Source organism: Sceloporus undulatus, chromosome 6 (genome assembly GCF_019175285.1).
Source record: "Sceloporus undulatus isolate JIND9_A2432 ecotype Alabama chromosome 6, SceUnd_v1.1, whole genome shotgun sequence".
Taxonomy (NCBI): domain Eukaryota; kingdom Metazoa; phylum Chordata; class Lepidosauria; order Squamata; family Phrynosomatidae; genus Sceloporus; species Sceloporus undulatus.
The window spans coordinates 29333698-29360951 of NC_056527.1; the positions used below are offsets into that span (position 1 = coordinate 29333698).

A 27254-nucleotide genomic window follows, 5' to 3' on the forward strand; every position below is an offset into this window, starting at 1 on the left:
CTCCCTCAGTACCTACTGTCAGTGTCAGACCTGGGAGGGAGTGAAAAAGACAGGCCCAGTTTCCATCAGGCCTAACTGCGAATTACTCTAATGTCGCTCTCTTTTAGTTTACTGTATTTCATTTATTTTTTGTATTTCATTTTATTGTATTCTCTATATTTTTATTGTCGTAACCCACTATAAATTATTATTATTATATATACTGTATGTATACTATATCTACGTCTTATATAGATTATATATATATATATATATATATATATATATATTACTATATAATATAGTGTGTGTGTGTGGTGTGTACTGATAGCCTTTAGGGCTGAAGGGCGGGGTATACTCTAATAAATAAATAGTACACACACACGTGTGTGTGTGTGAAACCTGCAAGGGTAGAGGTGTTGGCCATTTAGCAAATTCAATTAAGAAAAGCCACCAGTGATAGATATAGATATAGATGACTTCTGGGGCTTTATATTTGGGGGGGGGAATTCAATTAAGAGAAGCCACCATGATAGATGACTAGAACAAGGCGAAGGGGCTGTTGTGTTACTGGCGGCGGCGGCGGCCTTTCCCTCCTTGCCTCTCTCGCCGGCAGCAGAGCGCGAGGAGGAGGGAGGCTGCTGGCGGCTTTGGGGCGGGAGCCTGGTCTCCTCCTAATGTCCCTGGTCCCTGGCGGCCGGAGAGGTGGAGGCAGGCGGGCGGGCGGGCAGCAGGGGCTCTCTCCCTCAGGCCTTGCGATCCTTGCAAAGACAAGGAGGCGGGAGAGCTAGCGCTGCGCGGCCTGTTGCCTGAGGCAGGAGGCGGCAAGGAAGGAAGGAAGGAAGGAAGAGGCCCAGTCCAGGGAGACCCCGAGCGGCGGAGAGAGAGCTGAGGTGAGCGGAGAGGAGAGGGACTCCGGGGGGAGGCTGAGGGGAAGACCACCCCCGGCCCCTTCGCCTCCTTCCTCCCGCCGGCTTTGGCGTGGATTGTTTACTTCCTCCCCGTGAGAGAGGGATAAAGAAGAAGCCATGGACACACAGGACACACTGTCTCTCTGAGTGTGTGTCTGCATATATATATATATATATATATATGCAGACAGACACACACAGACAGTGGGCCCTGTGGGCCCATGGCTTGCATATATATATATATATATATATATATACACATATATACACATATATAATTAAAACATTATATGCATATCTGTATATATGTATGTATGTATGTATGTATGAATATACATATACATATACATATATATATATATACACACACACACACACACGTATGTGTGTATTAAATTACATTGTATATTATTGTCCATTATTGTGCTAGGGTGGTCACTGGAATGAATATATATTATATATATATATGTGTGTGTGTGTGTGTGTATTTGCACACATACGCATCTATGTATGTATGTGCATATACACACACATATTCATATGCTGTAAGAAAAGCAACACACAAGTCCATTATTGTGCTAGGGTTGTCACTGCAGTGGAGCTATAGGTATAGATATATATGTGTGTATAATTAAAATATTACATTTGTATCTATATATGTATGTGTGTGTAAAAATATTATATGCATATGTATGTATGTAAATATACATACATATGTGTGTGCTGTAAGAAAAGCAACACTCAAATCCATTGTTGTGTTAGGGTTGTCTCTGAAATGAATACACACACACACACACACGTGTGTGTGTGTATGTGTATACACATTAAAATATTATATGTGTATCTAAGCATGAATATGCATGTATGTATGTACATATACATACATATGCATGTGCTGTAAGAAACGCAACACCCAAATCCATTATTGTGCTAGGGTTGTCACTGGAATGAGTGTGTGTGTGTGTGTGTGTGTGCAGGAGTAGCTGTGTTGGCCATTTACCAAATTCAGACCAAAATCCACCAAACAGTGATACCTTTCTTGTCCAACCGAAATGCACAATATACTTGTTGCAAGTTTTTGAAGCTCCGCTGGCTTCTTCATCAAGCAAGGTGTTAGTTATGTATATGTATAGGACAGAGAGGAGGGAAAGGGGCTGGAAGGCAAAGAGAGAGAGAAATCATTTATAATTATTATTATTATTATTATTATTATTATTATTATTATTATTATTTACTTACCTCCCCCTTTCTCCCAATATAGGGACTCAAAGGCTGTGAAAAAGCAATGATTGGGGTCTGAGCTTCTGTTTTTTATTTTATTTGTGAGTCGCTTTGGGTCTCTTTCTAGGAGAAAGGTGGCATAAAATGAAATGAAATTAGATAACAACAACAACAACAACAACACTAATTTGGCTTCCAGGCAGTGCCAGGTTTCAGAGCATCCCTGGAGAATGTGCCTTGGGTCCCCTTCTGGGAGAAAGGTGGCATAGAAATGAAACAAAATTAAATAATAATAATGATAATGATAATAATAATCGTCATCATCATCATCATCATCTTCCAGGCAGTGTCAGGATTCAGAGCACCCCTGGCAAATGTGCCTTGGGTCCCTTTCTGAAGACTCTGGAGGGCAAGGTGATCTTTGCAGGTTTTGCACTTTGCACTTTGATCTTGCACTTTTCAGATAGTCATCCAGATCAGTTCTGACTTGGATGCTGCAGTTGAGACAGTGCCAGTGGATGTAACCTTGGCACCTGTCTGTCCAGCATTAATGGATACTTTCTACTTGTGCAGCCTGATGATGTGGACAGGATCCTTGGAGAGGTAAAAGCCACCACATGTGTCCTTGGCTTATTAAACAGGCCACAGGGGGACTGGCTGAATGGGTAAAAGGAGTAGAGTCATAGAATCATAGAGTTGGAAGAGACCCCAAGGGCCATCTAGTCCAACCCCCTGCCATGCAGGAAATTGCAATCAAAGCATCCCCGACAGATCCTACAAGAGAGAATTTCAACTTGCCTAAAAGAGGCAGTTTTGAGACCTTTGTTAAAAAAGCCATCCCTGAATCCCACTGTAATGAATAATGATCAACCAATGTCCAGCCTACCATTTTTGGGCAAGGTACTGGAACGTGTGGTGCCTTCCCAACTCCAGGGGTTTCTGGATGAAGCGGATTATCTAGATCCAGTTCAATCTGGTTTCAGGCCTGGCTTTGGAACAGAGACAGCCTTGGTCACTGTGGTGGTTGACCTACGCAGGGAACTGGGCAGGGGGAGTATGTTCCTGTTGGTTCTACTGGACCTCTCAGTGGCTTTCGATACCATCAATCATGGTATCCTTCTGGGCTGCCTCTCTGGGATGGGACTTGGAGGTACTATCTTACAATGGCTCCATTCATTCCTGGAGGGGTGAACCCAGAAGATCATGCCATTGGCCTATGGGGTCCCTCAGGGTTCTGTGTTGTCCCCTCTTCTATTTAACATACATGAAACCACTGAGAGAGGTTGTCCAGAGTTTTGGGGTGCAGTGTCATCAATATGCAGATGACATTCAACTCTACTACTTTCCACCTCAATCCAAGGAGGCTGTCAAGGTCCTACACCAGTGTCTGTCATCAGTAATGGACTGGATGAGGGTAAACAAGCTGAAACTTAATCCAGACAAGACAGAGGTGCTCCTGGTCAGCTGATCAGAGAATAGGGATCCAGCCTGTGTTAGATAAGGTTACACTCCCCTTGAAGGAACAGGTTTGCAGTTTGGGGGTACTCTTGGACTCAGCTTTGAACCTGGAGGCCCAGGTTTCTGCAGTGACCAGGAGAGCTTTTGTATATTTAAAACTTGTGCGCCAGCTGCGCCCGTTCCTTCAGATGTCAGATCTGGCCTTGGTGGTACATGCCTTGGTTACATCCCATTTGGAGTATTGTAACAGGCTGCACGTGCCTTTGAAGGGTGTTCGGAAACTTCAGCTGGTCCATTAACTGGGGCAGATTACAGAGACCACACAACGCCTCTGTTGAAACAGCTCCACCAGCTGCCAGTTTGTTTCTGGGCACAATATAAAGTGCTGGTTAAGACCTATAAAGCCCTATATGAGTCAAGTCAATGCTATTTGGCAGATCGTATCTCCTTGTATGAACCGGCCCAGGCCCTGAGATCCTCTGGAGAGGCCCTTCTCTCTGTCCCACCACCATCACAAGCACAGTTGATAGGGATGCAAGAGAGGGCCTTCTCAGTGGCTGCTCCTAGACACTGGAAGTCCCTTCCCTGCAAGATCGGAATGACTCCTTCCTTGTTGGTCTTCCTCTGGCAGGCTAAGACCTACCAGTTCAGACAGGCTGTTAAAAAGGAATGGTTGTAAAGGCCGGCTTGGGATGTTTTAAAGTACAGTTGCCCCTCCTTTTTTGTGGACTTCAGGTCCACAATCCTCACTTACTTATGAGGAGCAAACGGATCGGCTTAAAACGGGGCGCATGACTGCAACCACTTGTGGGCACACCCCCCCATTCAAGCCTATGGGGCTTGAATATCTGCGAGTTACTGTTTTCACAGAGAGGGGGTCCAGAATGGAGGGCTGACTGTGATTTATACAGTTTTATCTTTTTAAAATGTATTTTATTCTTTTAATAGCTATCTATTTTAACATTGTAATAATTTAATTCCTTTTTAATGCACCTCTTTTCTATGTTTTTAATGGTGTTTTTTAATATTGTGAAGCCTCTCTGAGTCCCAGTTCTTGGAAAAGAGCGGGAAACAAATAAATATGATGATAATGATGGTGATGATGATGATGCCTCCCTGCGTCTTTTAACATGAGCTAGTGACTTTGGGCAAATCACACGATCCTCTCTGAAAATTCTTGCCAAGAAAACTCCATAATAGGGTAGTCTTAGGGTCAGCCTAAGTTGGAAAGGACTTGAAGGCACACAGCAACAAACATACTTGTCTGGCATCCATCTTTCCTCCAGTCTAGACTGTTCAAGGGCAAAGGCTGCATCTGGAATTTTATGCTGGGCTAAAGCAAGGTTTGGTGTAATAAAATCTGCTCATGGTGGGTCATAGGTTAATAAGGCATTTATTAGGCCTTGTTTGTTTATTTGCATTTGCTTTCCAAGGCCCTGACAGAACAATTAACCTCAGAGCTTTAGAGGATGAGGTGCCAGGCATCCAGAGTGTTTTAAATGGAAACGATAAGAACAGTAGGGTATTGGTTCTGGGTTCCAGTTCATTCTTGGGGAGTACACAAGAGGGTGAGCCCATTGTTGAGCTTGGGGGCTGCAGAAAGCTCTCATGCTACAAAGTCTTGTCAGGGACGTAGTCAGGATTTTAGGAAGGGGAGGTCCAGACTAAGTGCCACCATTATAATGGGGCTTGGGTGCGGCGGCGCAGCAGCACACACCATTCATTTTTCTAATGGAAGGGGGGGTCCAGACCCCAAGATCCCCCCCCCCCGGCTACGTCCCTGGTCTTGTTTTTTCAGTCCTGAAGGGAACTTGTATCACCTTCAAGGCTGTGTGAAATACGTTGTAGAATAAGCTTTCATAGACTTGGGCCCTATTCAGATGTTGTTGTTTTTAGCACGACTATCTGAATAATCTCATTAATGCATTCCAGTTTTGTTGTTCACACTATTTTTTTTTATCAGAACCACATCTATGTGCATCTCTGCTCGTTCTGTTGTTCACATGTAAATAAAGATGGAGTCGATCATTCAGGTGTATTCAAAACATGATCAAGGCATGCAAAGTTTTATCTTTTGTCTATTCGCATCAGTTATTCACACAGCCGACAATGTAAATCTTTTAAAGACACTTGGGGGGGGGGAATCTGAGATTAATTATCCTGGTTTAAGGAGGGGGGGTTGTCAGCCTCCCCCCAAAAAACTTAATTGGATTCATTCAAAATGCATGTGAACAAAAAAGATTCAACCCAGACTCTCCAGGGATTATTTTTACCGTTTATTCAGAAATTAGCCTCAGTGTCCTTATAGAGGATTACTCCCAGGACATTGGATTGCTACTACAACTGGTCAAATCTCAATAATGATGAGGTGACCAAAAAAATAATAAAAATAAAAATAATTTCACAGATATTGAGCAATTAAAACAAGTTGCAATGGCTTAAAAATAATGATGAGGTGACAATGGAAAGCACTTAGATGCAGCATAGTTGTTTCTCTTCCTCTGTATAACAAATAGATTCTGGTTTTGCTTTCTGAGTAAAAGCCATTTGTTGTGGGGAAGGGTAGAGTTTGGAAAAGTTATTGTTTCTAGACAGTAACATCCATACCTCTCCCACCCAGCATGGCCACTAGCAGGGGGATTATAGTAAAAAAAGTAACTTTTCTAAGCTCTGGGAGGGGACAGCCATACTAGAATTCGAATGCCTTTGATTGCTAACTGCACCTTTGCCAAAAAGAATGATACTGTAAGTGTTTTACTGTTTCTATATGGCTGGATCTGCACTGCAGAAATAATCTAGGTTGGCACCACTTCAATTGTCATGACTCAATGTTATAGAATTATGAGAACTGTAGTTTTGTGAGATATCTATCAGAGAGCTCTGATGCCACAACAAACTACAAATCCCAGAATTCCATAGCATTGAGCTATGACACTTAAAGTGGTGTCAACCTGGATTATTTCTGCAGTGTGGATTACACCCATGACTTTTTAGGCCTTATCTTCATTTCATCTCTTACTATTACAGGTGATGATTCAACAAAGAGAAAAAAAAGGATTTGCCAAGTTGAAACACTGTCTTATGATTGGTAAGCTGTTTGTTTTAACCTGTTCAGATGGTCTAGCCAACAGTGTCTACACTGATAAGATCTTACCCCCCAAAATGGGGAATTTCTGTCCCCTCTGCCCACCAGCCAGGAACTAAACAAAAAACTGAAATGCATGTATTCACAGTGGAAAAATGAGAGAACAAAGTCCCATGTGCTATGCAATAGTCATAAACATCTATTTTTTTAAAAAGCCCAACAAATTTCAACTTTATCACTAGCTAGCTGGCTGTCTTCAGGGGCTATTTATCAATCCCCAAAAATTTCTGAACTTGTATAGAGTGCAAACTGCAATTCCAGAAATTTCTGAGGATTGAATAGCCCCTGAAGAATGCCAATTGGATATAAAGACAAAACACATTTTTTAAAAGAAGGGCTTCTTTTTGTATCCCGGAAGGGGTACCATAGGTGCGCTAGAGCGCCATGATGACATCCCCTCTGCACTGCGCCCGGCATGTGTCATCATGGTGTGCACCGTGTGGATGGGCATGCACTAAAATGGGACCCGGGCAGTATGGTAAGGGCTTCAAGCATGCAGACGCTCAGCCCTCACTGCGCGTACAGTCTGGCACAAAGTGCCAGTCTCTACAGCCCCTACGTCTCCTATCATTCTTTTACTTTCTTCACAAACATCCAGGCTGACAGGGCTAATGGGAAAAAGAGTAAAAGTAAAAGTAAAACAGAAGTCAGAACCGACAGGCAGGAAAAAATGGCTCAATCCTGCTTTTTCTCAAAGTGTATCGAAATGGCGCTTCCCACACAGACCATTCCCAAAGCAAGACAAATGAGCATGGCCTGACTGCACAGCGTCAAGCTGCGCTGCTCAGTATTATTATTATTATTTTTGCCTCCCCATAATACATGTGCACCATCGCACAAACACACCATCGGTGATTTCCAAATACATCCCACATCTGCCTAGATGCCATCCTATTGGATGGCTGCACCTTTGATTGGCCACACACTCGCAGGTGTCATGCTCTGCCTGTGCAAGGCATCAGTGCATGAGTGTGCAAGTGATACATTAGCAAAGCACAATAATGGAGCCCTGCTCTCTGTCCCACCATCTTCATCAGTACAGGAGGCAGCCTTCTTAGTCATTGCTCCCAGGCTCTGAAACTCCCTTCCCAGAGAGGCTATACTGGTACCTTCCTTACTATATTTCTGCAAACAGGTAAAGCCCTTTTTGTTATGTCAGGCCTTTAAGAATTGACTTTTTCAGGGGAGAGAAGCCATGTATAAGTGCATGAGGTCTGATTGTTCTTGCTGTGGCTTTCTCACAAGGGTTGAACAAATAAGTATAGTAGGATTTGGCAACTCTTACAGCGTGGTTTGTTTACAGAACTTAACAAATAGCATTTTAGACAATTGATACAATGAAACAATGTCTACCGAGAGGGAAGTCTTTTGTATGGGAAGTATCAGAATTGAGGGCATACTTATCAAATTTGCAGATGACACCAAATTAGGAGGAATAGCTAACACTGTAGAGGACAGGATCAAAATTCAAAATGACCTGAATAGACTAGAAAGCTGGGGCAAAGCTAACAAAATGAACTCCAACAGGGAGAAATGTAAGGTACTGCACTTAGGGCAGAAAAATGAAATACACAGATATAGGATGGGAGACACCTGGCTGAACGAGACTACATGTGAAAGTGATCTAGGAGTCCAAGTAGACCACAAATTGAATATGAGTCAACAGTGCGATGTGGCAGCTAAAAAGGCCAATGCAATTCTTGGCTGCATCAATAAAAGTATAGTGTCTAGATCAATGGAAGTAATAGTGCCACTCTATTCTGCTTTGGTCAGGCCCCACCTGGAATACTGTGTCCAGTTCTGGGCACCACAATTCAAAAAGGATGTGGAGAAAATGGAGTGTGTCCAAAGGAGGGCAACTAAAATGGTGAAGGGTCTGGAAACCATGTCCTACGAGGAAAGACTAAGGGAGCTGGGGATGTTTAGCCTGGAGAAGAGAAGATTAAGAGGTGATATGATAGCCCTGTTTAAATACTTGAAGGGATGTCATATTGAGGAGGGAGCAAGCTTGTTTTCTGCTACTCCAGAGACTAGGACCCGGAGCAATGGATGCAAGCTCCAGGAAAAGAGATTCCACCTCAACATTAGGAGCAATCTCTAAGGCTGTTTGACAGTGGAACACACTCCCTCGGAGTGTAGTGGAGTCTGCTTCCCTGGAGGTCTTTAAACAGAGGCTGGATGGCCATCTGTCGGGGATGCTTTGACTGAGAGTTCCTGCATGGCAAGAGGTTGGACTGGATGGCCCTTGTGGTCTCTTCCAGCTCTATGATTCTAAGTTGGCCACAAAACATTTAGCACAGGGGTCAGCAACCTACAGCCTGCGGGCCAGATCTGGCCCGGCGAGGCCTTGGGACCGGCCCCAGCCTGGTCCTGCCGCCGATTGCCGCCCCCGCCGCAGCTTCCACACCGCTCTGGGCGCCATTTTGAGTTCGGCCCCCCAGTTGTCTGAGGGACAGCAACCCGGCCCCCGGCTCAAAAAGGTTGCCTACCCCTGATTTAGCACTTTGGTATTTAAAAATAAACTTCTAAAATTGTGTTCTGAGCTATAAAACCCAATGATAGGTCACCAGAAATGGCTTGAAGGTACAAAACAACAACAACAGTAGCTGAAAGTTGAAAATATCCCTTCGACAACTAGTATTGGAAAATTTGGAATACTTCTGAGCAATACATTTAGAATAACAGTATAAATCCTATGGCAAATAGTAGACTTCTTTAATATATGATCAGGTAGTTCTCTTAAACATATGCTCTAGTTTGAAGAGCAGAATAAACAAAGGGAAATTCAGTAGTCAATTCCTTGGACTCTTATTGCTGAATATACTTGATATCATGTATAATAAAAGTTAGCAAATAACTGGAATATTTCACAATGTGCCTTCTGATCTGTAAATAGCCCGCTCAGTGGGATGCAGAAATTCACATTTTGTCAGAATTTGCTTAAGTGAGTCACAGTTCCGGGATATAAATCTTATTTCATCTGTGTGTTTTGGCCAAAATGCATGTTGACCAATACTTACTGGATCTGTAGCTCACATTTAGAAGTGAATCATCACTAAGGGCTCAATAAAGCACAAAAACTGTTAGGAAATCATTTCAATGACAGAATTACATTAACAAAAACTTGCAGTTTTGAGAACCAAGAAATTGCTTTTCTATATGACAGTCACAGAAATTGCATTTGTGTCATTTGCATTATTAGCTTCTGACTTCTTAACTCCTGCAAGAGATAAGAAGAAAAGTAGTTAGGACCTTTCAACAAGTAACTAAAGCCAAGGTCTTGTTGACCTTCTGGACAAGGTCTTGATGTTAGAACTTCCCATTTAGCCTATATTAATTAATTCATTAATTTTACACCTTCTCTAATACCAATGGATATTTAACACCATGGAGGAGACAGACTTCTCAAACAGGATATAGAATACAATACATATAGAGCAGAATAGGATTTTAGGTCAAAATCCAACATGACACGTTATTCCTACAGTAGGATTAACCTCTCCTTCTTTCTCCTACCAATCCTTTGCTACTTTCAGATTCTCTATGCAGTGTCCCCAGTCTTCTGTAGTCAATTTTGATGAGATCCAGGAGGGGAGCATACACATGGAGGACATTGTTACAAGGAGAGAAAAATGCAAGGACAGTTCATTAAGGGGTTGTGGACATGAAAGGTTTAAATTCTTGCATGTAGGTTAAGAATATTAGGTAGAGCACAGGTATTAAATAGGAACTGAATGTTTAAAATCTGCACATAACATGACAGCAATAAGATAGTTTACACAAACTTCTAATTAGTTGTGGGCGGGGTTGGGGAAGCCAGGTGCATAATGTGCTGGTGTGAGCTCCTCCCTCTAGCTCCCTCCACGTGCGTAACAAACTTACGCAGCCTTGTGCAGTCGAAACAATAACTTTTAATGGGAACAGTCTCTCAGTCAAAAGTCCAACATAAACCCAACCCTATATTAACAAGTCCAAACAAAACACTGGGCTTCCCGCCCGTCTGTTCTTCATAGCTACTCCCCTCCTTCCTCGGTTTCCGGGGGTAGGCCCGTAGTTCCCGTGTCGCTCCCTCCGGCACAACGGGGCCCTAGATACTTCTCTAGGGGCTCTATCTCAGCCCTCTCCTTCTCTTTGGGTGGCGGCCCGGTTTCCCAGTGTTCCCCTTTTGGGGTCCCACCACTCGTCCTCTAAGTCCTGCAGGCCCCTTGTAGACCACTCCTCGGTGTCTGAGAAGGCGAAGTCCCCCTCCTCCCTGAGGTTGCGCAACTGGACCTCCTCGTGGGGTCCTCGTCTCCAGGCCCGCGGTCTCTTCTGCAGGGACACTGGGAGCCCGTCCCACTGTGGGTTCCTTACTACCCGTTCTTTCCCTTGCTTGGCCGCAACTCCCTGTCCGGCTCTTCCGCATCCATCCCTCCTCCCCGCACGCCTCAGCCCTTCCTCTTTTATCCCCCCCAGGGCTGTTTATCCTCCTCCCACCGGCTCCGATCCTGGGTCCTCTCTCCCCTCCCCCTCGACCTCTACCACCTGGCTACTCTTCAGCTCTCTCTACCAGGGTAAGCCCCTCACTACACTAGTACCTTAACTGGGCTTTTTATTTCCCTCTGCTTCAAACCTGCTAAAGCAGTGAGAGGTATCTCACTGCGACTACGTATTTTGTTTATTTTTCTGGCTGCTTCAGGTGTCTGTTTGCTGTACTAAGTGTATTTACTGGGATGCAAATCCTACTAGGCTACTGGTGTAAAAATATTTGCCCTCCACAGTTTTCACCCCTATAGTGTTGCTGTTGCATATCTACTTATTATTCTTGCTTTTCACAACAGGAAATGATGATGCTTCTGAGACAATGACTGAATTCTTCATCACTTTTGGTGGGCAAAGATTAATTTAATTTAGAAATGTGACTAACACTTTGCCTTTGGCTGACAAGTATGTGTGACTACAGAATGTCAAAATTTCCAAATTTATCCCTCCCTCCATTTCATCAGCTACTGCAATGACCTTGGAAGGAGAGAACAGGCAGGCAAAGCTTCATTGTGCTTTATCCCTAGCAGCAGAGAAAGGCCATCCCCTCCATTCCAAATGCCACCATTGTGGCCTCAAGGAACAGAATAGGCAATATTTGCTTGACTTAATCCACTCCCCCACTGCCATTCCCTTTTTCTTATGTTTTCTGTTTTATTTAGATTATACAGTGAGCCCTTGGTATCCATTGGGGTTTGATTTCGGGACCCCCCTGTGGATACCAAAATCCATAGATGTTCAAGTCCAATTTAATAGAATGGCATAGTAAAATGGCATCCCTTATATAAAATGGCAAAAGCAAGTTTGCTTTTGAGAACTTACATATTTTAAAAATATTTTCAAGTAATGGATGGTTGAATCCATAGATAAGGAATCTGTGGATCCAGAGGTCCCACTGTATTCAGATATTATCTTCAGGCCTTTTTCAATATACTGTACAATTGCTAATTTGAACAAGCAGTCTTTCTTTCCCCACTCCACCCTCAACTTCACTCCTAATCCAACAAATATCACAATCCCTGCCCATCCTACAAAATATCATACCCCAGATATTGCCCCCTTTTCAAATTTGCTTCTTGGAATATATATATTTAATATTTTTAAGCTATGGATGCTCGAATTTGTGGGTAAATAATTTGTGGATACAGAGGACTGACTGTAAGCCTGAGGGTGAGAAAATGTCAAATTAACAAATTGTAAGATGCTCTGGAAGCTTTTTTGATGGAAAGGCATGGTATAAATACTCTAAATAAACAAAAAACTTCTTTCTGAACTTATTCTCTATACTTTCTATGGTGCTATAAGGAATGTTCTATAGGGGGTGTTCTCTCTTTGATGGATTCTGCCAGACATCTTTGAACAATGTATTTTCCCTATTGTTGATGTCTGTTTAATTATTTTGCCATATAGACTTTGTAAAGGTAAGAGTTGGGAGATGCCTTGTGCTTGTGTAACAGCACTTTTCCTTGTGCTAGAGAAAAAACCTCTTTTCCTGCTGCACCCATTTGTAGCACATTCCATGCTATTCTGGAGGGTTCTGTGCTAAGCAACAAAAAAGCAACCTGACAATAATAGCAATATTCTGAAACTCACAAGCAAGTATGTATATAATGTTACTCTGTAATCATATTACTAGTGCATTGGTCAATATAAATTACAAGTGTATATAATATTATTGCTGTCCTTGCAGTTTATATAGACTGTTACACTAGTAATATGACCCTGAAGCAGATGGGCCAAATAAAGTGCCTTCTGTGCACTTTGGGGGTGTGATGTTCAAACAACGTACTGTACACCCCCAAACCACCTGGTAGTCATGCTGAGACTGGCTAACATGGACCAAAGCCTCCCCTAAAGGAGTGGCAAAAAGCTGCTCCTGTTTGCAGCCTATTCAGGACACCGTGGTCTCAGAGCAATCATGGGCAGATTGGCCTCAGATCACTCCATTTGGCCCATTTGCTTCACCCTATGATTACACTAGTAATTATTATATATACTTGTATTTTATACTGACCATTACCATTACGCTAGTAATATGTGTGTGTGTACACACACATACATACACACACATATACACTGTATATACTCATGTATACATCTAGAAATTTTAGTCAAAAAATTGACCCCAAAAACCTGGGTCGGCTTACATGAGTCAATGTAAGTACTGTTCTTTAACTTTTATGAAAAGGGGACCATGCCCTGGTGAAAGTTGAGAGATTAATCTCTTCTCAGAGCATCTAAAAGAAGCATCAACCCCTTTACTATTTCATCCATCCAGCCTTTAGGGTGAGCACAAACAGTTATGCCTGCCAAATATTTTAAGGATCTTTAGTATCATTTTCCTTTGCTTCATCCTTTGTTACATGCTGTTAAATTTTACCCTCAACTTATCCATGGGTCATATGGCCCCAGAACCTGCCCTCAACTTATACATGAAGCTGATTTATAGTCGAGTATATACGGTACACACACACACACACAGATATATACACACACACACACACACACACACACATAGTTATATAATATAACTACAAAGTAGCATTATGTACTTGCTTGTGAATTTCAGACTAATACTATATTGTTATTGTTATTATTCTGAAAGGCTTCCCAGGGCTCAGACGTTTAAAGAAGGGGAGTTGCAATGGGAAGAGAGGAGGTAGGTAATCCCAAATCCATGAGCTAGATGTTAGAATCCAAAATACAATGTGTACTTGTTTGTTTGTTTGTTTGTTTGTTTGTTTTAACTACAGTTGATACTAGAACAAAAATGTCTGCCTTGTAGAGAATTATGGGAATCTACAAAGAAATTAACATGAAATGTGTTAATGGATAAATATTAACTGCATGTATTTTTCTGTTTTCATTAGAAAGCATTCCTGTAGTTTCCATCTGCTAAGAATATGGAATCAATTTCTATGGTGGGAACTCCTAACTACTTAAATGAAACCTTCTTGCCAAATGGTATAAATGGTGTCAAGGACAGCAGTAAGACTACAATAGGCATAATTGGAAGTGGGGACTTTGCTAAATCCTTGACCATTAGGCTTATCCGATGTGGCTATCATGTTATCATTGGAAGCAGAAACCCCAAGTTTGCTGCTGAGTTCTTTCCACATGTCGTCGATGTAACTCACCACGAAGATGCTGTAACAAAAGCAAATTTAATTTTCATTGCCATACACAGAGAACACTATGCTGCTTTGTGGGACCTCAAACATCTGCTCATTGGCAAAATCCTTGTAGATGTCAGCAACAATATGCGAGTCAACCAATATCCGGAATCCAATGCAGAATACTTAGCATCTCTTTTCCCAGATTCCTTTGTTGTCAAAGGATTCAATGTTATTTCAGCCTGGGCACTGCAACTGGGACCAAAGGATGCTAGCAGACACGTAAGTTATGTATTTCAGCATTTTAAACAATAGAAATGAAAATATTGGTAATATAATTGGGTCACTGATATCAACATCTACAACTGAACAGTTATGGCTGCACTTTGTAATAATATGCCAGCCTGAGACCACTGGCAGTAACTGTTCTCTTTCACAATTGTATTCTCTTGCCATTTAATATTTGATCCAGCACTTGGAGCAGGCATTACTCTCTGACTAACGTTATAAGAAGTTGTGACAATTGATGAGGTGGAACTGAGCAAATGCCTCACATGAATGTGCCAAAGTAATCCAAAACTGTTATTGCTGTGTGCCTTCAAGTTGTTTCCTATGGTGAACCTATCATGGGATTTTCTTGGCAAGATTTGTTCAGAGGAGGTTTGCCATTGCCTTCCCGTGAGGGTGACCACATATGACTTTCTCAATGTCACCCAGCGGATTTCAGGGCCAAACTGGGAATCAAACTCTGGTTCTAGAGACATACTCCTGCTGAAACCACTATGCCCCACTGACTCAGTCCAGAATTGTATCCCTGGAAAATCTTGTGCTGCCTATGAACTGTGATTTGTTTCTTCTTTTACTTAAAAAAAACAAGTAGTATAGGCCTCCAGGCTTTGTTTTATTGGCTTTGTACAAGATTGTCCTTTGGGTATCCATGGTCTTCTACAGGATCAGGCTGCTTTCTTTACAGACCAAAGCTAGCTGTACTATATATAGCATTAGGCTTCAGGAAAAACTTGCACTTGGGAACATGGAAGGTGCAATTTTCATGGACTTCGAATCCGCATCCCTTGCCCGTTTGTGGGTGGCAAACGGAGGGGGAGAAAATGCCATTCAAGCCAATGGGGCTTGAATACCAGCTATTTTTCCGTTTCCACAGGGGGGGGGGGTCGGGTCGAGAACAGATCCCCTGGGCTACTATAATTTATTCAGTCAACTATCAGACAGTTTTTCCAAATCACCCAAACAGTATTTGCCCAGAAGCTGTTTCTATAGCATTCTTCCACAAGCTATTACCTTTCCAATGTTCCCCAGACATCATGGCGATTGGGGAATGCTATACTACAAAACAAAGTCAGAAGAGTTCTCCGCTTCATGACTATAGCAGCTTTAACATCCAGGTATATCTACAGAGACTTAAAATAAATGGTGTGTTTCTTACTTATTCTAGTTGGAAGAGTGGTAATGCAGGCTTTCGAAATAGCTATGCTTTTAAAAGAGATTCTCCAGACCTGTTATTTGAACTTATAGCATGTTGCAGTTTGTACTGTAATTGTACTTGTACTTGCAGTTTGTACTATAGTTTGACCACTTAATCCTTGCATTTGTCATTATTCTTTAATCTTTGTTGCTCCTTGTTTGTGTCTTTACATCAGAATACATAATTAAGTCAATTTGTGTTTGTTTTTCTTACTAGGTCTACATATGTAGTAACAGTGTTCAAGCTCGCCATCAAGTTATTGAACTTGCCCGTCAGCTCAGCTTCACGCCACTTGATTTGGGCGCTTTGTCTTCTGCAAGGGAGATTGAAAATTTACCTCTTCGTTTGTTTACACTATGGAAAGGCCCAGTAATAGTGGCTATTAGCCTGGCCACCTTCTTCTTCATCTATTCATTCATCAGAGATGTAATACATCCTTATGTGAGGAACCAGCAGAGTGATTTCTACAAGATCCCTATTGAGATTGTGAATAAGACATTGCCAGTAGTTGCTATCACTTTATTGTCTCTAGTGTATTTAGCAGGGCTCCTGGCAGCTGCTTATCAGCTTTATTACGGCACTAAATACAAACGATTTCCACCATGGTTAGAGAACTGGTTGCAGTGTCGAAAACAGCTTGGACTGCTTAGTTTTTTCTTTGCAGTAGTGCATGTGGTTTACAGCTTGTGCTTGCCTATGAGAAGGTCTGAGCGATACTTATTTCTAAACATGGCTTATCAGCAGGTAAGAAAAATAATGTTTTAAAGTCAAGTAACGTCAGAGTGTTGCAAACATGTCTTGTAGGAATATGTATATGACCATTTTACTAGAAATGTGAAGATCCAGAAAATACCTAGAAAAATTGAGAATATTTTTCTCTCAAGGATATTTTCACCACAACCCCCCCCCCAAAAAAAAAACCAATGGAAAAGTTTAAAGGTTTTGGATTATGAAATATTTTATTTTACAAAGATGAACAGAATATTTAAGACAAGATACTAATATTATTCTCCCTGGACTTTATTCCCTCAAGGCACACTTAGTTGAAAAGGAATTTTCAAATGTTTTAAAATATTGAAAATTTTCAGTATTTGGTCCATGTAATATAATAATAATAATAATAATAATAATACTTAGTTGAAAAGGAATTTTCAAATGTTTTAAAATATTGAAAATTTTCAGTACAGTATTTGGTCCATGTAATATAATGATGATGATGATGATGATGATGATGATGATAAGAATAATAAGAATAATAATAATTTATATTCTGCCTTTTCGTTGCAGAATCAAGGTGGGTTACAAGTAAAGGCAACAGAAAAATACAAAAATATATCCCCTCCCAAATTACAGCACAATAATATAATAATAAAATAATAACACAAAAAAAATCAAAATTACATCATGAAGAATACAAAATACAAAAAGAAATGCATAACGTGGCATAATAATAGTCAAAACATAACATAGCACAGCATAATAATCTAAAAACCATCCCCAACTCTCCCCTGGCAACAAAAGAACAGTCAGTTATCAAATATCAATTACATATCTGAAATAATAAAACTCTGGGCCAGTATAGCCAGGTGTTCTGGGGACATTGGAAGTGGCGTTAGAGTCCTCCACCACTCTCCTCCGTCTACTGATGTAAAACTGGCTGGAGATGTAGGAGGGGGGAGAAGACGTGGATAGGAGACCTTGGCGCCTCTCTTGACATCTTCCCCCTGCAAGGTTCCCAGTATGACACAGCCTTTGATTCCTCTTGCTTCTCACCTTGAAATTTCTCCATTTCCCACAAAATGTGAAAGAAACTGGTCTTATGTTTGAAATTTCACCAAATCAAGAAATAAATGGTTGTATAAAAGGGCAGAATCCTAGCAAACCTTATAAAAACGATAGCAATGAAAGTGAAGCAGCAGGAAAAACTATGGGTAGTGATAGCTCCACAAATGAGACTGATTAGATAAAATTTTGTATAGCAAAATCAGTATTTTATTATTTCTTCCTTAGCAACCCCCCCCCCCCAAAAAAAACCCATATGCTTCATATGCGTCCTTGACACTGAGGAAAAAACAAATTTGTACGGTGCATAACACACACAGTATTTTTTTTATTTTACAAAGATGGTTTATTCTTCTCAAAAACTAGCAAAACCTAGGAGATGCAATTAGTAAATTTAAGCAATTTTCTTAATAAACTGCTTTTAAATTTAGTAAACAAATCGTAATTTGATGAGGAAATCAAGTTACTCATAATAATCCTATCTTCCTTAAATAACATTGGAGCTATACAGATTGGGAGAAAGGGGTGAGATGCCGCCCCTTTCTGCCCTGGATGGAGACCGCACCAACCAAACGCCACAGCCTCTGGGAGGCCTAAAAAGAACCCGCTCCTGGCAGATTCTTTTTAGGCCACTGATGGGGCACCATTGGCATGCTTGCATGTAGTGATGATGTCCACATAGCATGCCGCTGTTTGGGCGTTGCGCCACACAGACATCATCATCGCACACCACATATGGATGGGTGCGCACAATGATGACAGTCAGGGTGTGCAGTAAATGCTCAGCCCCTGCGCACCCCTAGTTCAGTTTGAGGCCGGCGCAAAGTGTCCGTCCATCCAGGCCCAAAGCGACTTTAAATCTGTAAGGTGTGCCAAAAATTACTAGAAATGTTTACAGTTTTCCCTAATTCCTAGAATTTTAGGCAAGAGACGGGAGGAATTTAATTTATTCCAAACATCAGGAATGTTTCCATTTGATTTATTACTATGTACTTCAAAAACATTTCAGCAACATACATTGTATAAATGTTTAAAATATTTTCCTTTTTATAATGTTACTCATGTATGTGGCATCAGATTCTCTGTCCTAAGGAGTGCAGTTTAGAAATCAATACAGGGGAGAGGGCAGTGGAGGGAAATGCGGGAGGGGGGTTAAATCTTCCATTTTAGGGTGAGTTTCATTTATTGTCTGATTTATGTTATTGATCAAGTCCATGTCTGCTCAGCTTCAGTAATGCTGCAGCATCCTTTGTTCCCAGAGACCTTCTACAGAGTAATCCCCACACAAGGAATTCTTATATAAGTAAAATTGTATCTGACATCTTAGGTTGCACAATTTATTTTACTTATAATTGTCAGAAAAAGTCACCTATTAAGGGCACTAAAAACTCCTCAATTAATCCTCTTTTGCATTAGCCTCCCAGCCTGAGGCCTGCCATCAATACAGAACAATACACATGCAAATCATTCCTGTATTCCCAGGCTCACACAGTATATATTGACCCACTTTTTCCAGGCAAGCATTCTCTGAAGATGCCAGCCACAGATGCTGGCGAAACATCAGGAAGAAATTCTTCTAGAACATGGCCACATAGCCCGAAAAACCCACAAAAAACCATCCTCAATAATTGTTTGGCAGTTACCTCTTCTCAGCAGTTTCTTGACAGATGACTTGCAAAAACTTTTCACACCATCCAAATTAATTAAAACTGTTGGCAAAAATATGAAAAATGCTCTAAAAGTTCAAAACCTTCATTCCTCTCTCCGCAGGTCCATGCAAATGTTGAAAATTCTTGGAACGAAGAAGAAGTGTGGCGAATTGAAATGTATGTCTCTTTTGGAATAATGAGCCTCGGGCTGCTTTCTCTGTTGGCAGTAACTTCCATTCCTTCAGTAAACAGATCATTAAATTGGAGGGAATTCAGTTTTATTCAGGTGTGTATTGTTGTAAATCACTATTATAAATAAGTCTAGCACAAAGCAATTGAATAGATTGTGTATCTAACACAATTGAACAGTTGCTTCCTGAGATATTAACAATTTCCAAAATGTGAACAGGAATGCAGCCCTAGAATGTAAATTGATTTCAGTTGAAAAGTTGAAGTACATTTTTAACACTGAATAGACTTCATCATACCTAGCTATTAGTGGGTCTTTTGCAGTGTAGGAAAAGTGAACAGTTAACAAAACAGCAGCACACAGAGAATTCCACCAGGAACTCTGAGTCTCAACCATTCCCAGGCATGTCTGGAGGTTGTGATGCTGCATTGCAGGTATCTGTCAATAAATAGTGGGCTCTTAGTATCTGCTGTGTTTTGTTTTCAGGACCTTCTGTTGATACCAAAATCCATAGATGCTCAAGTCCGATTAAATACAATTGCATAGTAAAATGGCATCCCTTATATAAAATTGCAAAATCAGGGTTTGCTGCTGAGAATTTATATATTTTTAAAATATTTTCAAATCATGGATGATTGAATTCATAGATAAGGAAACTGTGGATCCAGAGGGCCCACTGTATTCAGATATTGTCTTGGGCCCTTTTTCAATATACAGTTGCTGATTTGAACAAGCAGTCTTTCTTTCCCTCCCACCCCCCTTAGTCCTACAAAATATCATATCCCAGGATCTTTTCAGATATTGCCCCCTTTTCAGATGCTCTTTTCAGGGCTATAATCTGATAATTTAGAAGGCAGTGGCTTATTGAGCCATCATGAGAAAAAGGAAATTGAGATGCTATCTTTTCTAGGCAAACACATTTCAGAATATTGAAAGCAATTGCTTGTTTTACACTCCATAAGCCTATACAGTAGACCCTCAGTATCTGCTGGGGTTTGGTTTCAGGACCCTCTGTGGATAACAAAATCCATGGGTGCTCAAGTCCCATTAAATCCAATGGCATACGAAAATGGTGTCTTTTATATAAAATGACAAAATCAAGGTTTACCATTTGGAATTTCTACTTTTTCTGGAATATTTTCAAACCGTGGATGCTTGAATCCGTGGATAAAAAATCCATGGATAAGAAGGGCTGACTGTACTATGCCCTCCCCTGAGCTCTGTTCAGCCTATTTGTACACAAGGCTAGGCAAGTAAATACTTTAAAAATGTGATAGTTGCTTTATAACTGGGCTAAATCCAATTTGAGTTCTAACCAGAATAGAACCATTCAAATAAAGGGGACTTATATTAGTATTGAGTAACAAATCCTATTCATTTCAGTGGATCTAAGGACTTGGAGCATGTGGACGCTCAGCCCTCACCCCACCCCCAGGCCAGCACAAAAGTGCCAGTCTATATAGTCCCTATGTCTCTGGAGACCAGGGTTTGATTCCCAGCTGAGCCAAGGTCACCTTGCGTGACCTTGGGCAAATCACACTCTCTCTGCCTCAGGGGAAGGCAAACCTCTTCTGAACAAATCATGCCAAGAAAACTCCAGGATAGGGTCTCCTTAATGTCACCTTAAATCAGAAATGACTTGAAAGCACACAACCACAACAACAACAAACTCTAACTGGGACTAAAACCGGATGACACCCTTAGTTTTGTGAGAACTTCTGAACATTAGCTATGTGTAGTAGTCAGGATTTCATCATTTTAATCTGTATTTGTTTTCCATTTCCCTCCTCAAAGTCTACACTTGGATACGTCGCTCTGCTCATAAGTACTTTCCATGTATTAATTTATGGCTGGAAAAGAGCCTTTGAAGAAGAATTCTACAGATTTTACACTCCACCAAATTTTGTTCTTGCACTTGTCTTGCCATGCATAGTAATTCTGGGTAAGATCATTTTACTTCTGCCCTGTATAAACAGGAAACTGAGACGGATTAGAAGAGGATGGGAAAAAAGACAGTATATGGAAGACAGAACTGGAACTGGTTCACATCCCTCACCAGAAAGGGTTACAATCATGTAATTGTTCAGTGACACCATTAGTCCTGTCAATATTTTCCTTTCAAAATTATTTGATTCACATCAGCTTTGCTGCAGACTATAAAGTTAATCTAGGGGAGTGAATGATAAATGGTGGCAGACTATCAGGAAATGAGCAATAAAGATGATGGTAGACATAACATTTCAAGCATGGAACAAATGTTTTGAATATGTGCTTGCTGTTTTGTTTTCTGGGCAGATAAAGTTTATTCAACCCATTTTTGCCAGCTTAGGCTGCAGTTCTAAATATTATAGAATAAGTAACATTGATCTCAGTTGGGTAAATCTGAGTAAATCTTTTTAGCATTATACTGTTGTGAATCTTCCACCTATCTCCAGTGGGATTGCCAGATACAAAGCTGAAAAATGGCCATCTTAGGAACACAAGGCAAGCTTTAGTAGATAAGACAAAGACTGATCTAGTCCACCATTATCTTTGCACAGTTGCCCAACGAGGTGCTAATGGAGAGCTCATGAGTAAGAAATTTTCTGGCCCAGCACTCTAAGTACTGCTGGCTCCCAGGACCTTGTACAATACAAGCTCCCCAACAGCTGGTGTCCAGATGCATACTGCCTTTGGTACTGGAGGTAATACATAGCCATCATGACTAGTAGCCATTGATAGCCTTAGTTTTTATAAATTTATCTAATCTTTTTTCAAAGCCATCTAAAATAGTGGTTTCACTACATCTTGTAGTGCATTCCATAGTTTGTGCACTGTCTGAAGAAAACCTTTCTTTTGTCTGTCCTGAACCTCCAAAACCCTGCAGGAGAAAAAATAGACACAGGGTTTTCTGCCCATCTACACCCTTTCACTGCATCCTGAGGACCTTCTCTGAGGCCCTGGTCATTTCTGCCATCCTTGGGGAAGTTACCAGGGCCTGCTGTTGATGCTTGTCCCCTTTAGTTTTTTGCTACCCCCTACTCAGTTTGAGACTGCAATCCAAGGAGTGATGGCTGTCTGGCACTACCTACCCAATGTCCCCAACTGAGAAGTGTCTTTTCAAAATGTAAATGATGGCTAGAGATAACTATTCAGCTGTGATTTTAGTGTCAACATTGCAACCAAACAAGGGCTCACTGATGAAGTGAATTGGGGGGGGGGGTGTTTTGCTAAAATAAATCTTTCTGCAGAGTCTTATCAGAAACAGAGCCAGCTCTGATAGAGTCAGGTCCAGGACCTAGGCCAGAGGAGATTGCAAAGGAAACTGCAATTGCCTTGTTATATCATGCAAAGAGAGATAATATGAGTGACTTTCTTTCTCCAATCTCAAATCTGGCAATACTAAATCTACTAATTCTCAGCTTTAATTTTCACATTTAGAAGTATTTTATAGTGTTGCTTTCATGTTACCAGATAGTCAAGAGCTACTGATTAGAGTTTGTGTGTACTGTCTTAAATGCATTTTGAGTGCAAATGTAAGATTGAAGCATATCTACATTTGGATTGAAACCAAGAGGGTAGATAAAGCAGAGACCCATCTAAAGGTCAAAATAAATGGATCCAGGCATTCCTTTTTCCTGCAACATGGATGGATGTGATAGGATATCCTCCTGAAAGCTAACAGTTTTTGTAATTTACTCTTTCTTGTCATAGAACTGCAAGTGATACCAAAAAGGGCCATTAATTCAGCCCTCTGCCCAGTGCTGGATTCTAAACTGAAATATCCTTAAGATAGGAACACCCAATGTCTGCTCAGAAACCTCCAAAAAGGCAAGTCCATCACTCATTAGTTTTGCTATGCCCCTGGGCTGTTTTAGGCTTGGAGGAGGGAGAGTTATTCAAACCCAGAAATTTCCTGGATTTTAAAAATGACCATCCTGGTCTAAAAAGACCTCTTCTGGTCTTAAAACAGCCAGGGAGATGGACATGGTGACATTGCCCCTTAGAAGGTGCAAGGTTTTTGTTTGTTTGTTTGTTTTTTGTTTTGTTTTTAAAGTTAAAACCATTCATTGTGTGGAGCATTGCAGAAAGTATTGTTCTCCAAGGTCAAGTGGCCCCCAGACCTTGGGTAGTTGCCCATTTGGGCTACAGAAGTGTCTTAAGTAAAATGGTGTCTTCAATTATTTTTCAAATTGTTTCTATAAAAACAGAAATTATTTTATTTTATAAGTCATTAAGATAGGTATATTAATAAAACTGTATTTTTGGATCAAATCAATGAAGAGCAACACTAAAATATTTATGATACATAAAGAGTTTTTGCCATACACAAACTGATTTGGCTGTTCCTTGTGCAATTGCCAAACAACTTAAACACTGCAGGTTCTTTTCATTTGTGTAAGTTTTAGGATTATGTGAGTTGATGGAGCATTGTGGCCTAATTTATCCAGCTCACAATGGGTCAGATATTGCTAACTGTATTAACTATGGGGTGAAGCAGATGGGCAAATTAAAGCGGCTTCCAGCTACTTTGAAGGTGGGGCGTTTAGATGATGCATGCCTTCAAAGTGGGTGGAAACTGAAATGAAGCCATGCTCCAGGGCTAAAAACTGGAGCAAAAAGAAGCCAGGATATTCTGGGTTAGCTTGGAAAATGCCCATCTTCAAGCCTGCATATAAACAATCCAGCACCAGTGCAAGACTGTAGGAAGGTGAAAAATGAAAATGCAGCAACACCAATGGATGTAAGTACAAAATACCAAAACCAGACAGTCCAACAGGGGGGCATGGGGTGAACTGGGCATGTATGGGGGGGGGGGGCTCCATGATTGCACCAATGCCCTGTAGCAGTGGTGCATCACTCCTGTTACTATGTGGCCAATCAAAGGGGCAACCATGCAATGGGATGGCATCTGGTAAGATGTGGGAAGTACTTGGAGTCGTAGGTGGTGTGTTTGTGCAATGGTGTGCATGGTGGGGAGGCAACATTTTTTTTTCCTATGTGTGGTCTGTTTGTGGGTATTCAAGCTGTGCAGACAGCGGGGTTTGGATGCTCTTTTGGAAAAAGCTGGATTGAGCTGTTTTTTTCTGCCCGTCTGTTTCAGCACTAGGTTCAGAAAAACAGAGTCAAGCCTTTTACAACATTCGTTGTTATTACATAAAATGTATGTGCCATAGCACATAGGCATACACAGATCAGGAAAACCTTGGGTTTGATTCCAATTTAGGTGTACAGAACTGGGCTGGCAGAAATGGGATTTTTCATCCTATTTATTCCCTGTGACAGTCCCTCCAGTACTCCTAAATTGTGACAGAGAGGGTTGCGGGCATTGAATGGTGTGCACAGGGGGCGGGGAGAGGAAAGGGGGTATTTCTGAAAATGGGGAGGGGAGAGATGCCTTCTTTGAATTAAGAATCACTTGTGGAAGCTGAGTTTCCCAGATTTTAGAGTCACCTCCTCCATTTGGCATACAGTAGTTTGATATCCTGATTTGTAAATGTAGATTAAAGCTTTTTTGGATGCAATGGGAAGCTGTGCTTTTATAAACACCTGTACATTTTCATTATAGTACATGCAAGAAAGGAGAAGGAAGAAAATAGTCTTAATACTATTGCACCATGATCATTATGTCTGAACTGGGCCACTAAATAAAATTATCTCCAAATATTTTCTATAGAATCTGTGCCAATGTCTTATGTTTGCAGTGGGTTTTAAGCCATACAAATAATATATGTAAGAGATTAAATAAGAACTATTATTCTATCTATTTTTAGAAAACTTCAAATATTTATTTTGTCAGTGTCTTCGGAAAATTAATGCAACTTTATTTCTCATTACAGTGCATCATACTGCTGTAATACTGCTTTTAATGTACTTTATGAGTGCTACTGAAAAGATGATTCCTATGCAGCAAAAAAAAAACCTACTTAAAATAATATTTGATACTTTTAATTTCCATTGTTGTAAAAGTTGTTTTCTATTCCTGCGTTTAAAGTTTAGCAAATTATTTGTATTTTTATGTGTTTTTAATTTCACAATATTAGTTGTAAATGATAATTCACAGGTGTAGCATAATGATATTTGAATTCATTACAAGTACATTGTTTTGACGTTCCACTGACATGTACCTTTATTGTCTATTTGGCTGTAAAAATGTAGACCCAGAGATGGGCACAAAATTTCAATTGTTCATATTGTCGTACAGTTATATAATCTGTTAGAATATACAATAAATATTTTCATTTGAGGAAGACAAGTTCATTTGTGCAACACAGGTACAGAGTGCATTTATCTATAAAGCCCTAAATAAATAGCAGAAATAAAACAAGTAAAGTTAGGGTCACTTTATATCAGTGTAGAAATTAGACCTTTGGTTCTTAGTATGCATTTAACACATCATAATTAACAACAGTTCTAATTTGAGTTCAGCATAACTTGCAGAACAGTTTATAAAGGTTGACAAGGACTTTTAAAGTCCATATACATTTCTGTATAGGTGAAAGTTATTTCTCATTTTAGAGATGAAAACAGAGGCTGAGAAATAAAAGTACCGACTATATTGAAAGTCCCTGACCAAACAAATAGTATAAGCTGATCATATATTAATTCAGGACATCTTGAATAGGATGGCATTTACAAATAGGTACAGTGCAAAGTAACAAAGCACAAAATCATGCTAGTCATGTCAGCTGATACTGATCTTAGAATAAAATGCCATTCTCAAAAGTAGAATTTCCAATGCTATACAGTACTGGGACAATATCATAATTTGTGCTTTAAATTACAGTACAGTATTACGTTTTCTTCATTTCATAAATTTTGCCTTCATATCAATGCCTTGATGATGTTTTTATGAATTTTTGTGCAATACTTGCCTGTTCTCTGTTTAATTGTATATTTTGTAATTTCCTCTTATGTCCCTTTCCTCTAAGGCTTACTCATATTTTTCCACAGAAAGTTGTTTTACTGGCATCAATTAAAAAAATAATAATGTGGGATGTTTCTGACTTTAAACACATGTCATTGTGTAGAAATTTACATTTTTACTTTGTGTTTTGTTTAATAAACAATGCTGAATTTGTCCACATTTGGATTAGATAGAGTTTTATACTCCTGAAAACATAATCAGTATATTCTATTCTTACAAACATAAGTAATTGTTTGTACAGTACAGGAGGCTCAGTTTAAACAGCAAAACATTTTATGTTGTTTTGACATATTTCCTTTAGGATGGAGTGGGGATATTCTAGATTGTGGCCAGCTTGTGGCCCCGGATGTTACCCAGCAGTCCTTTTATTGGTTTAAAAATGTGTAATTATCTGCCTGAAAACCAGGCCAAGAGAGAAAACAACATTCAGACATGTCTGGCAACCCACAAAATCCCCAAACCCTTATAAGCTAATAACTATTGCAGTACTTTATAACTGTTCACATGATGACATTAACACATCAACAAGAAATATTTAATCCTTCAGGATAATGGCATATACTTCCAAGCAACATATTTAGGATTGGGGTGCAAATGAAAGATGGTAACTGAAGAAATGAAACACAAAAGGGCTTCAAACAGTAAACAATGTTAAAGAACAGACTTACTTTATCTAGTAGAAATTTGATGCTTTATTTATACACACAATTGTAGTTTATTGTGGCACCAGAGCTCTCTGACAGAAAAGGTTAAATGTCTCACAGAACTGCAGTTCCCAGAATTCCCTAGCACTTAGTCAGGGTAGTTAAAGTGGTCTCAAACTGGATTGTTTCTGCAGTGTGTTTTGGACCCTAGATAACAAGATATTCCTCTTTTAGTCTCAGTCAAGACAATC

At 40.4% G+C, this 27254-nt stretch overlaps 1 protein-coding gene across 6 annotated transcripts; it reads left to right on the forward strand.

Moving 5' to 3' along the window:
• The first annotated feature begins 658 nt into the window (after positions 1–658).
• On the forward strand, positions 659–26518 carry STEAP2 (STEAP2 metalloreductase). Of its 6 annotated transcripts, none has more exons than XM_042473463.1 (9): positions 659–872; positions 6597–6657; positions 11535–11582; positions 13841–13894; positions 14106–14630; positions 16048–16575; positions 19384–19548; positions 21247–21394; positions 25272–26518. In XM_042473463.1, exons 5-9 carry the CDS (start codon positions 14139–14141, stop codon positions 25499–25501), a joined length of 1563 nt encoding a protein of 520 aa, XP_042329397.1. In that variant the 5' UTR covers positions 659–872; positions 6597–6657; positions 11535–11582; positions 13841–13894; positions 14106–14138; the 3' UTR covers positions 25502–26518. The 6 variants fall into 6 exon arrangements, with proteins under 6 accessions (XP_042329397.1, XP_042329395.1, XP_042329396.1 ...); XM_042473465.1 differs by lacking the exon at positions 13841–13894 and adding an exon at positions 23146–23262 and having other exon boundaries at positions 661–872; positions 25272–25403; XM_042473461.1 differs by lacking the exon at positions 13841–13894 and having other exon boundaries at positions 660–872.
• The last annotated feature ends 736 nt before the right edge of the window (positions 26519–27254 follow it).

What these genes read in the sequence shown, in the direction of transcription:
- STEAP2 (XM_042473463.1), top strand. Translation starts at nt 14,139, where the DNA reads ATGGAATCAATTTCTATGGTGGGAACTCCTAACTACTTAAATGAAACC. An exon ending in GGGAATTCAGTTTTATTCAG is followed by an intron (nt 19,549 to 21,246) that starts GTGTGTATTGTT and finishes CCCTCCTCAAAG; the next exon opens with TCTACACTTGGATACGTCGC. An exon ending in GCCATGCATAGTAATTCTGG is followed by an intron (nt 21,395 to 25,271) that starts GTAAGATCATTT and finishes TTCTCATTACAG; the next exon opens with TGCATCATACTGCTGTAATA.